Source organism: Sesamum indicum, linkage group LG10 (assembly GCF_000512975.1).
Source record: "Sesamum indicum cultivar Zhongzhi No. 13 linkage group LG10, S_indicum_v1.0, whole genome shotgun sequence".
Taxonomy (NCBI): Eukaryota; Viridiplantae; Streptophyta; class Magnoliopsida; order Lamiales; family Pedaliaceae; genus Sesamum; species Sesamum indicum.
Window position 1 is genome coordinate 4,368,353 of NC_026154.1, and position 14,066 is coordinate 4,382,418.

Genomic DNA, 14,066 nt, shown 5'->3' on the forward strand with positions numbered 1-14,066 from the left:
TAATTAAGAAAAATATTTCATAATGAAATAAATTAAAATCAATATACATAAAGTAACATACAAAATAAATAGTTCTTGAAATCAGCTAATAATTCAAAATTCTAAATTAAATTGAGCAACAAATACTACATATGTAGGATTCAAACTCACGACATTTTGATTATGAAATTTCAATATTACCACTCAGATAAGAAATCATTGATGGGTTGTAGGTTTGAGTCATCAAAATGTGAATATTTAATATATTTTTATACTATTTTTTTTTCATTTATTTGTTTCTACTAAATAATGCTCTAATTTGAAATTTGTGATTTATATATATGCCAAGGATGTAATACACTATTTTCATTAAAAAAAAAAAAAAACAACTTATATTCAATTCATGATCTATTCCTAATTGCCAAACTTAATTTAATCTATAATTAAAATAATTAATCAATTAATTAATTAAATCAATAAATAAGCACTTTAATCTGATCAACCTTTTTGTTAATTGAGTTAATTAAAATTAAAGTAATTAATCATTAATTGGTTGAATTAATGAGTTCATCTTATTGATTATTAATCTAATCGAACTTTTAATTGATTTAATGAGAATCATATAGGACTTAAGTTACGACACAAAAAAATAATATTTTTATCCCCAACTAATGTGCCAAATCAACTTTGTCGTTAACTTTTTATAAATTATCACAGTTTGAAATTTATGATAAATCAATATGATCTACCATGATCAAATAAAACTGACGTGAAAACTTGAATTTTGACCATGATTAGTCAACATTCGCCATATGGCCAGAACATTTGCTACAATTTTTATCTGTAACTAATGTTTTGATCCCGCTTGCAGAAACAATAACTAACAATTATTGTGCAGCCGTAATTAATTAGTATTCGTTAATATTCTTAACTTTTAATTATAGTAATTAACTATAACGAAAAATTATAATTTTCCTAATGATGTGAGAAATACATAATCAATGAGATTGAATGTAAATAAAACCTAAATTACAGGACTAAAAAATAATATTTTTCCCAACTAGTGTTGTTGTGTGTTTTGCTAAATTATTTTTGTACTCATTGATAAAACTAATTTCACTTTCGGTTGCCTAATTTTTCTTCTATCTCCACTTTTGTGGTAAAAGCATGTCGCCAAGCGCCTAACAATTTGTATTTATTCAAATTCTTTTCTCATAATTACATTCCCATGTCTTTATCTATGATCTATTTATATGAGTCATTTCTGAATTTTGAAGTATTACACATAAGTTATTAAAAAAATTAATATTATTTATATAAATCTATATTTTTTTGAAAAGTTACAGATATATTTTCCAAAAATATCAATATTATTATACAACCTATCTCCACTTTTTGGCTCCCATGAGTAGTTTTTATAATTATATAAAAGATGAGAGTGATTTGTACTTACAACCTCGCCGCCACCATTAATGGAGATGCCCCTAAGAGGATTTGGGCCACGAACCCACACCAGTGAATCTAGGCGCGATGTTGCCATCCCCTAGAGATTGTCTAGGCGACGATGAGGGCGTCGCCCAAAGATGTTCTGTGTGACGACGACATTGTGCCCAGATTCTAGCGCCATCCCCCTACTTGGTGGCGGTGGCGGCCATCCTCAATTTTGAAAGAATAAAATTTTTTAATTAAGGTTTTAATTAAAATTAAGTTTTTGAAAAGTTTTAAAATTTTTTAATAAAAATAAGAAAATTGATTTGATATAAATTCAAAACACAAAAAAAAAGTATTAAATTTTTCATTACAAATTTATGTAATAGTAATTTGAATTTAAATACTATTACAAGAAATACTGTAATCTATTAAAATATACTTAAGATAAATAATAATTTAAATTATTGTTATTATTGGTTAAAATTTACATTGATATGCATTATATTTGAAAAATAAACTTTAACATATTTTTTTAATGTGATTTTAGTTTAATTTTAAGTTATAAATTTACAAATATATATATATATATATATATTGTTTTAGTATTTTAATATTTAAATAATATAGTTAAGCAAACGAAATTATATTTTTACAAGGGATGGAAATGCAAAAAAAAAAAAAACACTAAAATAAGGTTAAAAAAAGTAATTTTGCCCATTGAAATTTAAACACAATATAAAAGCATTTTTAATCCAAAACACCTAAAAATAAGGTCCAAAACGACATAAAAACACCCCCACTTGCACCACTCGCGCATGTAATGCATCTACCGTTAATTACTAAAAAAAAGAATATTTTTTGTCGAGTCTTACAAAATACAAGGAGTGTTTTAACCTATTTTCTCAACACAAGGGATTTTTTAGCTATTACAACAAAATACAGGGGGTAAAATAAATTTTAGTCTATTTTTAAAGAGGCACCTCTATAGGAAAAGAAAGTTTTAAAACTTATATATATAAAGAGTGTAAAATTCTCGTTTACAATCAACAAACGACATATGCTGTCACTATCACTATCATATCTATACAAATAGTGATTATTGTGCTGCGATTGTTATAAATTTTAGAAATTTAAAAAATATATAAAATAAAACAAGTAAAATAAATAAATAAATAAAATCTTGGGCACTGTGAAGGAGTTTGGGTTGTGGGTAATGATGGTTGCAATTTGCAAAGATTTGAGAGAGCTTTTATGAGATTGAGATCCCCAAATAATAATATATTATTGATGTTTTAGCTTAACAAATTAAAAATTAAAATTTTATAAATAAATTTAAAATTATGAATTTAAATTCTAAATAATATATAAGTATTTATTTTATTTTTATATAAATTAATCATAATTTACTTCGATTAACCAATTTAATATATTATTTTTAATATATTAATATAATTATTTACTTATCATTAAAATAAATCCCCTAAAGAGTTAGAGAGATGAGCATGTGTAGTGTCATAAAAGTAAACCCCTTTTTCCTTATACTACTGACATTTTGCAGTGTATATGGATTTGTTAGCTTAGCTTTATGGATGGGGAATGTTCTTTTCCATGTGAAGGAGACATTTTTCTCCAATTAAGTACCAAATAAAAAAAAATACCTATAATTTAATATTATATGGGCCCATTTATTGTTTAGGTTATACAATATCTATATTTATATTATTATAAAATAAAATTAATTGATCGTACCAATTTTTTATTGTCCCATTTTACCCTTTTATTCGTTTTATTCTTTCAGAAAAATGCCCATAATAGTAATTTTTAATATCAATTTAATATTTTAAAACTATAATTTTTTTCTCTCAACCCACTATTTCATTTTTCTCTCTCATATCTTTTATATTTTTTGCCCTCACAAACTTCCATAATTTTAACAGGACACCGTCACATTTAGTTTTTTTCTCTCTCTTATTTTTCATATTTATTTTTTCTTACAAGCTTTGATCAGTGCATGATTGTCATATTTTGATGATAATAATGTCTTCTTTTAAGAGCTAAATACTCGGAATCATATGATTTTATTGTATTTTCAGTATAAAAAGTTTGATGGGAAGTGAAGATGGTAAATTGGAACTAAAAGTGACATTTGAAGACATTTAAGGAAGGAGGAGGAAATTGTGGCAAATTTGCAGACTTGACTAGACGCGACCACGCGTAATGCTGCAGTTAACTCTGTAGAGAAAGGAAAGGAGCAAATTTTGCTAAGGAAAAAGGAACCATTGCTGAATGATTTTAGTAAGATCTTTTGATCGAAAGACATGTTTGAAGCAAGTGATTGATTAGTTAACTTTTTACAGGCAATCATGTATCTGCCCCTCTTTTGTGTCTATGTTCATGGGACACTAATAGTATAGATTTATTCTCTCACAATCAAATCAAATTACGCCTAATTCACCCAAAAAACACAGATTCAAGTATGCATAATCATAAGATCCTTAAAACTAACTAAACACCAGGAAATCAACAAATAACGAAATACTTTCATTAGAAAAAACGAGTATCTTAACTAATTAAAAACTTATGATCTGGAGAACCTTTTATTCTAGCTTTAATAAACTAAATAAAATCGAAAACTTCTCCATAGTTTGAATGAAATACATCAAAATTTAAGCCTTACGACACTACAACATCTTTCTCATGCATCCACCTTCCAAGAAGACAAGGACGGAGTTTCCTCATGCCGCCATGTTGCCATTTCAGGGCCGTACCGATCACCCTTCACCAACGAAGCAATCTCATCGAGCTCAGCCATCTCTTCCGCAGTCAGCTTCACGGCTAAAGCCCCGATGTTTTGCTCGAGATTGTGAATTTGAGTAGTACCTGGTATGGGACAGACATTGCTTCCCTGGTGATGGACCCACGCCAAAGCAAGCTGGGACGTTGTGCATCCCTTGCGTGTCGCCATATCTTTGACCCGCTCAAACAACTTGTGGTTATGCTCCAAATTCTCGGGTTGAAACATCGGGATAGACTGCAAGCGCACGTAGCAGAAATCATGTAATGGTACATTTGGATTGATGGATTTGAATTTGAGGGAATGATTTTTGACGAAAAGATTTCAAATGACTCAATTTGAATATCTTAATATTTTTAAAATGTATATCAATCCCATAATAAATATATTGCATTTGTCATATAATTAATTTAAATTTGATCAAATCGGATCTTTACTAAAATCTCCGACAATAAAATAACTATATTAAACATAGTACTAGGATGGAACGCCAACCTTTCGAAAATCAGTTTCAGACATGTAGTCGACCACTTTTGCACCGGATGAGAGGAATCCCTTTGCAAGAGGACTGTACACTACAATTCCAATCCCAAGTTCTCTGAAACCACATCAACAACCACCATAATACAACAATTCCACACGCAATTATACCCCAAATTCAATTTCCTCGATTATATAACAAGTGTAACTAATATTTTATATGTGATTCATTTAATTCAATTAAGTTTAATTTAAACTTTTTCCTAATTTTATATATTTTTTTAAGTTAATAAGTCGATTACAATCATCAATATTCAATATATATGTCAAACAACTACTGACAACTACAACAATTATACAGTAAGCCAATACCAGATAATTATATCTAATTAACACGTACTGTTAAAGTGGAAAGTACTATTAAAATACAATAACGTTCCGCATATTATTAGGGTTCGAATCCACAACCTTAAAGTTATAGGATTTCAACTTTGTCAATTTTTTCTTTCCTAATTTCATGTTGCTTCATACGTTACGAGTTACGAAATATATTTAGAAAGTATTTGTGAGACCTGCAAGTAGGAATTACGTCTTCCTCTGCATCTCGGATCCACATAGACCACTCTAATTGTACTGCTGTTAATGGATGAACAGCATGCGCTCTTCTGATCGTCGAAGCTGAAGCCTCAGATAGACCAATGTACTTTATTTTTCCTTCTTCCACCAGCTTTTTCAGTTCTCCCACCTTTTGCAAAAGAGAGGTTCCAATCAATCAGGAAACTACAAAATATAGGAATACATAATAACTGAACTACACTAAAAAATAATAATATTAATGATAGAATATTAAGTGATATTTTTTTAAAATTGTCGCTGAAAATATATATTAAATCACGGTAATTTTGATTTTATTACAATATAATTATTAGTGGGATTAGTTTTAAACGAATTTATTCTTAGTTTTAATAGTGATACTATTTTCATTAAAGTCGTCATAAATCAATAATTAATACAAAAAAATATTATATAAAATTGTCATTAGTGCAATCTCTATATATTAATACTTTTTTAAATAATATTTTTTTCGGGTCCCAACTTGGACTCGAGGTCTAAATTAATAAATTTGATAAATTAAGAAAATAATTTTTTCAAATGATCATTTTATATAAATTTATGGTCTCTTCAATATTATAAATTAATAATTATATAAAGCTACAAAATAACTAAGACAACTTAGTAAAATACGACTCTATTGTTGTGTGCTGCTTTTTAAAATTTAAATCTACTTGTATTTCATTTCTAACTTTTCTTATCGAATCAAAAAGTTTCGGTGTTGCGTTCTCATACTGGAACAAAAAATTGCGAAGAGTTGTTAGCGCTATTAGTGCTTCCTTCAGAGTCAATCCAATGTATATGTTTTATTCATGAACAATAATGTAGGTTTGTTGAATCAAAAAAAATCTCTTTAATTAATAAATTATTAATTTATTGATAAATAAATAATTTTTAAATTAATAAAATTACTTGGACACCAACGTTATTAATCTATTGAGATTTTACTATATTATAATTAACGTAACACGATGTACCGTGACAACCTCGTAACAACAACTTCATGCATATTATTATCATTAATAATTATATTGTGAAACATCATAATAATTGTCACTCAATACATATATTAGTCTCCATTTTAATATTCAATCACTAATTTAAAATTTTGTTGCAGCGATTCTTATGTCGATTTGCAAAGTAAGTTACAATGTGCTCTCCTGAAATTTGTCAAAATTATAAATACCACTCATTATTTAAAAAATTATAAATATCCCTTTAAAATTACAAATATAATCTCGTGACAGCTCATTCTAAGAGGGTATTTATAATTTTAAGAAAATATTTATAATTTTTCAAATAACAAAAAAGTACTTATAATTATGACAAATTTGACGAACGCCCGTCGTAATTTACTCTAAAATAAAATTAAAGGGGAGATCCGAAACTAACCGCGACTTCAATAGGCCGAGTGGTGTCGATGCGATGGAGGTAATAGAGATCAATGTAGTCGACGCCGAGTCTCTTCAAACTGCCCTCGCAACAGGCTCGTATGTAGGTTGGATCGCCGACGATGTTCATCTTCCCGTTCTCAAAATTCACTCCGCATTTTGTTGCCAACTCCACTTTCTCTCTCATTCCTCCTTTAAGAGCCTATATAACGACAATACTGTCCGTGTCAGCAGATTTCCAAAGAAAAAAAAGAATAATAATATCATTTTATATGGGGTAATTTGATTTGATTTTAAAATACAGGAGATAATTTGCTAATTCTTTTTTTACAGGGGACTTTTTGCTTATTTTACGTATCGAACGAGGATAAATTGCATTTTTTCCATCAAAATATCAAGATTTATACATTGTCATTTTTTGCATAGTTTTTTGAAGGAACTTATAATCTTCTGATATTTTAATTTTGAATCTTATAATAAACGTTTTGTGAGGTATTAGAGCTTATATAAGTTTGGTCGTACACGTCCGAAAGATCTAGTTTGGTCCAACTGTTGCATAATTGATTATAAACTAATTGATTATGGTTATGAAAGAACTAATTATTTTGTAATGTTTAATTTTAGAAAAACAATTATTATGACGTTTGGATATTAATTATATAAATGTCAATTTTAATATATCTAGTACAAGAATTTTGGTATACTTCAAAGAGTTTTTACACTAGAAAGAATAAATTAATTACTCTCTACACTATATATATAATAAATCAATACTATCTACCACGATCAGACAAACTCAATGTGAAAATTTAAATTTTGACCACTTGTTATGATTTTAGATACCGCCAAAACATCAACTATATATATAATTGACTTCACTAGCTAGCAAAAACGGGTACTAACTATTGCATAACTAAGATTAATTAGTATTTTCGGCACAGTCTAACATATACATATAATATTTATATAATTTTTTTAAAATAAAATGGATGACAAAATCTTTATAGCATGTATATATCAAAAATAGAACAAAAGACACAATACGATTTTGAGTAAAACAAACTAATAAAATCATGCCTTGCCGATGAGTATCTCATTGGTGTGGGGGCCGTAAACATCAGAGGTGTCGAGGAAGGTGACACCAGAGTTGATGGCATGACGGATGACCTCTATCATCTCATGCTCGGGCTTCGGATGCCCGTAGAAGGAGGACATGCTCATGCAGCCGAGTCCCTGAGTCGACACTTCCAGGCCCTCGGACCCTAGCTTCATCCTCCCCACCGCTTCACTCTCTGTCGTCCCCATTGCTTCTTCCACCCTTATGTCTCTAGTAAGAATCTCAATTCAAGAAGAGAAGAAAGAGGATATACGGTGATTCTTTTGAGGCGAGGCGAAGTCTCGATGTAATTTTGGACTTATGCAAATTAACTAATATTCCTCACATGCACATCAAATATTTCTTTATTCTATGCTTGATTACGTATCTATAATTTAATATTACGGACCCATTTGAATTTCTTTTTTACTAATAAAATGTGCTCGCGCAACGCGTGAAGTATAATTTTTTTCTACGTATGTATTAAATTTACATTGAATTTGATAAGAAAATAATAAATTATTTAATATTTTATTTTGTAAGAATATTTTGCTTTTGCTGTGGTTGTATTAAGCAGGAAAACATAGAATTGTTAACTTGGCTTTTCGTTTGCATGTGAAGGGGATTTTTTGTTTTAATTACGTACCTATAATTTAATATTATGCGCCCGGTCGGATTATTTTTGTTTTAGCAAACGTGAAGTATAAATATTTATTTGAAATATATATATATATATTATATGTATGTAAGATCTCGTAAAAAAAATAATAAATTATTTTATATTTTTTCTTTACAATAAAATTAAAATTATATGAATAACAACTAGAAGTAAATTAATTCATTAATTAGCTCATTTTGAAATGATTTCAATTATAATTTTGATATATATTTATCATAATATTATGTCCTGAAAAAATATTGGTGTTTTCAAAGATTATTGTTACAAATACCTTATTGCTATTTAAAAAATTACAAATATCTTTTTTAAAATTATAAATATTCTAACAAATACCTTTTTGTGACAGCTTATTGTAGGGTGTATTTGTTAGGATATTTATAATTTTAGAGGGGATATTTATAGTTTTTTAAACAATAATGAGGTATATATAATTAAGGGAAAAAAATGCAAGCAACCCTTTGTGATATAGTAAATGAGCGAACTACTCCTTTGTGAAAAAATAAATAGCAATTTACTTTTCTGTATTTTTTAAAATACAATAATTTATCCCCCCATGATTTTTAAAATGAAGCAATTTACCTCCCTATATAAGGAGGTAAATTGATTCATTTTAAAAAGTACATGGTAAGGAGGTAAATTGATTCATTTTAAAAAATACAGGGGATAAATTGTTATATTTTTTTATAAGGGGTAATGTGCTCATTTGCAATATCACAGGAATAAATTGCTATTCACCCTATTATTAACGCCAATATGAAGAGAGGCCTTTGTAATTTAGTCGTGGTGTAAACTTGTGCCAAATACTTACTTTTGTTTTATCATCAAATGCAAAAGATAAGTTCAAAGATTTGACGAATCTGGAAAATGAAACTATTTTGGTAAAATTACAATATGTAATTTTTAATTCCACTGTAATTATTCATTTTCGATTTATCGGTTATTGTATATTAAATATTTTTTTAATTTCGTCAATAACCTTAAAAATGAGGTTGGTTTTTTTATTTAGTTACAATTTTTATTTGCATAATCAATTGAGAGATTATGAATCTAAGCATTATAATCACCTTTTTTGAAATTAATTATTCTAAAATTCATTCTCCCATAATTGATTACTGTGTAAATTTATGTCGAATTTTCTGAAATTTGATATAATTACAAATACCCCTTGTTATTTAAAAAATTATTGATACCTCTTTAATAATAACATCCGCGCAGTAGTTGACCCATTCCATTAGCTTTTACTGGGGTTTCATCTAAATTTTGTATTGAATTGTCTGAAAAATCATTTTAAACCTGTATGTTTATATATATATATATATATGTATATATTTATAATAACACCAATCCAATATAAGATTTTTTATTCTTTTTTATAATAATATCCTTCAAACATCATATTTTTATATTTTATTAATTTTTTGAAAAAAATTTAAAATTTTAGTAAGGGTAAAGTTGATATTTTTATGTTACCGTCCAAGGATTATATAATTTTGTCACACATAAGGGGTATCGAAAGTTTCTCAAACAGCAAAGGGTATTTGTAATAATATCAAATCTCAACAGCGCAACATGATATATTTTACCCTTAGTTAATTATTTTATAATCAATTTACAACCGTTGAGTCAACCTGAATACTCAGAAAACATATCCAAACATTACCAAAATGTCGACAAAAATTACAAACATCCGACAAATCAGCAAATCACAAAGGACCTTCAATTAAAATAAATAAATATCTCAATAAATCGAAAACTTATGTTCCAGAGAACCCTTTATTCGAGTTTTCAATAAACTAAAATCAAAAGAAATATTCCATAATTTCAATGAAACACATCAAATTTTAGTCCATACGCACAGCGCATGGTAAATTATTTTTCCAAAAAAAAATCTTTTTTTCATGCAGTATTAATAACCTTCCAAGAAGACAAGGACGGAGTTTCCTCATGCCGCCATGTGGCCATTTCAGGCCCATACCGATCACCCTTCACCAACGAAGCAATCTCATCAAGCTCAGCCATCTCTTCCACCGTCAGCATCACGGCTAAAGCCCCGATGTTCTGCTCGAGATTGTGGATTCGAGTCGTACCCGGTATGGGACACACATCGTTTCCCTGATGATGGACCCACGCCAAAGCCAGCTGTGACGCCGTGCATCCCTTGCGGGTCGCCATATCTTTGACCCGCTCAAACAACTCGTGGTTATGCTCCAAATTCTCGGGTTGAAACATTGGGACAGACTGCAAGTACATGTAGCAGAAATTATATGAATGTATTTGAATTTGAAAAAATGATTTGAAGAGAAGTTTTCAAATGACCCAATTTGAATACATCAATGTTTTTTAATTGTACACCAATAGCATAATAAATATATTGCACTTGTCATATAATTAATTTAGATTGGATCGAGCCGAATCTTTACTAAAATTTCCCGGATTAAAATAACTATATTAAACATAGTACTAGGATGGAATCCAACCTTTCGAAAATCAGTATCAGACATGTAGTCGACCACTTTTGCACCCGACGAGAGGAATCCCCTTGCAAGAGGACTGTACACTACAATTCCAATCCCAAGTTCTCTGAAACCACATCAGCAACCACCATAATACAACAATTCCACACGCAATTATAGTCCAAATTCAATTTCCTCGATTATATAACAAGTCTGACTAATAATCGTATGTGATTCATTTAATTCGATTAAGTTTAATTTGAATTTTTTTTCCTGATTTTATATTTTTTTAAGTGAATAAATCGACTACAATCATCAATATCAAATATTAATTTATACCAATCAACTACCGACAGTTATAACAACATACTAATCGTCAATATCAAATAAGTATATATAATTAACATCTTACTATTAAAGTAGAATAACATCTCACACATTAGTGGGGTTCGAATATATGACCTTAGAGTTAATGGGACGATTATATATAAAGTGTAACTATATTTAATATGTGATTGATTCGATTCGATTAAATTTAATTTGAATAAATTTTTTCCTAGCTTGCGACGCATATTGAGAGAGTATTTGTGAGACCTGCAAGTAGGAATTACTTCTTCCTCTGCGTCTCGAATCCACATAGACCACTCTAATTGTACTGCTGTTATTGGATGGACAGCATGCGCTCTTCTGATCGTCGAAGCTGAGGCCTCAGATAGACCAATGTACTTTATTTTTCCTTCTTCCACCAGCTTTTTCAGTTCTCCCATCTTTTGCAGAAAAGAGGTTCAAAACAATAAGGAAACTACTAAATATGAGAGTACAATACAACTAAAGTAGAATATTTATAAATTAATACTCGATAAAAATTATATTTTATTTAATCGAAATAATGTTAATTATTAATAATGTATATATTTTATTCATGAAAAATAATGTTGATTCATTTAATCGAAAAAATCTCTTTAAATTATTAATTTATCGATTAGTTAACACCTCTTTAAATCAATAAAATTATGTGGTCGCCGACATTGTTAATCTATCGAGGTTTTACAGTGTATAATTAATGTAACACAATGCATCGTGACAACCTTGTAACAACAACTTCGTGCATATTTTTATATTATTAATAATTATATTGTGAAACATCATAATTATTGTCACTCAATACATATATTAGTCTCAAATTTAATATTCAATCACTAATTTTATATCTTGTTGCAGTGATTTTTCGGTCAACGTGCTCTCTTGAGGTTTGTCATAATTACAAATATCCCTCGATATTTGAAAAATTACAAATATTCCCTCAAAGTTACAAGTATCCTAACAAATACCATCTTGTGACAGCTCATTTTAAAAGATATTTTATTCGTATAATTATAATTTTATAGAATATTTATAATTTTTTAAATAACAAAAAGTTATTTGTAATTAAAACAAATCTCAAAACAACTCCTTGTAATTTAGAGTAAAATAAAAATAAAGGGGAAATCAAAAACTAACCGAGACTTCAATAGGAAGCGTTGTGTCGATGCGATGGAGGTAATAGAGATCAATGTAGTCGACGTCGAGTCTCTTCAAACTGCCCTCGCAACAGGCTCGTATGTAGGCGGGATCGCCGACGATGTTCATCTTCCCGTTCTCATAATTCACTCCGCATTTTGTGGCCAATTCCACTTTCTCTCTCATTCCTCCTTTCAGAGCCTACATAAAGACAATACTGTCTGTATTAGCAGATTCCCAAGAAAAAAAATAAACCCATCGAAATATTAGAATTTTGCCGTCGAGGTCTAGTTCAATTAGCGAAATTGAAACCTCATAATTCTGAGGTTTTGGGTTTAAAACTCTACCGATGTATGAGATGTTGTTCTATTTTAATAGCATGTGATGATTAGATATTGATGATTAATGTATGATTATTATAGTTTAAAATAGTTTTTCGCTGTAAATACTTGATATTGATAATCGTAATCAACTTATTCAGAAAAGAAGAATGTTGGATTTTTGGTGGAATATTTCTAATTTTCAGGGATATATTTTCTTTCACGAATTTAAAATAATATTACCAGATAAAAAAAGATAATAATAATATGATGCTTGATAATTAAATCGCGAAAATCGATCCATCCCCTATCAAATAAAGAGATTCTTAGGGTAGAAATTTTAAACAATATTACCAAATTATGCTCGATAATTCAATTCACTCACTTTTGAAATTTAATTAAACTTATCTCTACTACAATAATACATCTAAAAGTTCCATCAGATGTTTGCACTTTTTCCTGAAATGATGAGTTGATGTGGTATTATTTTATTTATTTTAAAGAGTATTTCATATATATATTTTTTAATTAATTTTAGTAATTACAGCTTGTTCGACAAAAACTACATGAACATGCAGACACAAATGACAGTATAACCAAAGACCCGCATAAACATATCATACCTTGCCGATGAGTATCTCATTAGTGTGGGGGCCGTAAACGTCAGAGGTGTCGAGGAAGGTGACGCCGGAATTGACAGCACGACGGATGACGTCTATCATCTCAGCCTCGGGCTTCGGCGACCCGTAGAAGGAGGACATGCTCATACAGCCGAGTCCCTGAGTCGAAACTTCCAAGCCCTCGGACCCCAACCTCATCCGCCCCACTCTTGTCGCCATTACTTCTCCCTCTCTTACTTTGAAGATCGTTTTCGTTTTTTCTTTCTTTTTCTAGAGTTAGTGAAGAAAAGGTATTTATTTATAGACGCGAATCCCATTAATATATCAATAAAAACAAAGACAGGCGGAATTTATCGAACGAATAAAAAATGGAAAAGTGGGTGTTCTTAGTGTTTGTTAGGGAGGCTAAGGGTATGAAGTAGGCATGGCATTGTAGTTCGGTTGGGTAGATTAGAGAGCCTTTCTTTGGATTACTTAACCCTATACGATGGAGGCGAGTCTCATTGGAAACTAGGACGGAGCAAGTCTTTGAAGGCTTTGTTTGGTTTTGTGTTTTTTTGTTTTTTTTAATATAAAATAAAACACACTCAATGTTTGTTTTTGTGTTTTTACATCTTATCTGTGTGTTTTTTTTATTTTTTAATTTTCTATATATATAATATAAAAGATATATGATTTGACAATGAACAGTGATTTTTGTCTCAAAAAAAT

General features: G+C 29.3%; 2 protein-coding genes across 2 annotated transcripts; both read right to left on the reverse strand.

The window, feature by feature from the left end:
* LOC105172072 (probable aldo-keto reductase 2) lies at positions 3,931–8,052 on the reverse strand. Its single transcript, XM_011093411.2, has 5 exons — positions 7,765–8,052; positions 6,689–6,889; positions 5,257–5,429; positions 4,700–4,802; positions 3,931–4,441 (listed from the first exon to the last, which is right to left on the reverse strand). Exons 1-5 carry the CDS (start codon positions 7,990–7,992, stop codon positions 4,106–4,108), a joined length of 1,041 nt encoding a protein of 346 aa, XP_011091713.1. The 5' UTR covers positions 7,993–8,052; the 3' UTR covers positions 3,931–4,105.
* On the reverse strand, positions 10,215–13,610 carry LOC105172073 (probable aldo-keto reductase 2). Its single transcript, XM_020697280.1, has 5 exons — positions 13,359–13,610; positions 12,416–12,616; positions 11,510–11,682; positions 10,940–11,042; positions 10,215–10,700 (listed from the first exon to the last, which is right to left on the reverse strand). Exons 1-5 carry the CDS (start codon positions 13,572–13,574, stop codon positions 10,359–10,361), a joined length of 1,035 nt encoding a protein of 344 aa, XP_020552939.1. The 5' UTR covers positions 13,575–13,610; the 3' UTR covers positions 10,215–10,358.

Bases quoted from the DNA above. Each gene is read 5' to 3' on its own strand.
- LOC105172072 (XM_011093411.2), bottom strand. From the start codon at position 7,992: ATGGGGACGACAGAGAGTGAAGCGGTGGGGAGGATGAAGCTAGGGTCC. The intron at 6,890-7,764 runs GCATGATTTTAT...GTCGTTATATAG, and splicing joins ATGAGATACTCATCGGCAAG to GCTCTTAAAGGAGGAATGAG. The intron at 4,442-4,699 runs GTTGGCGTTCCA...GTGCGCTTGCAG, and splicing joins CTGAAACTGATTTTCGAAAG to TCTATCCCGATGTTTCAACC.
- LOC105172073 (XM_020697280.1), bottom strand. From the start codon at position 13,574: ATGGCGACAAGAGTGGGGCGGATGAGGTTGGGGTCCGAGGGCTTGGAA. The intron at 11,683-12,415 runs GTTAGTTTTTGA...TTTCTGCAAAAG, and splicing joins CGCTTCCTATTGAAGTCTCG to ATGGGAGAACTGAAAAAGCT. The intron at 10,701-10,939 runs GTTGGATTCCAT...ATGTACTTGCAG, and splicing joins CTGATACTGATTTTCGAAAG to TCTGTCCCAATGTTTCAACC.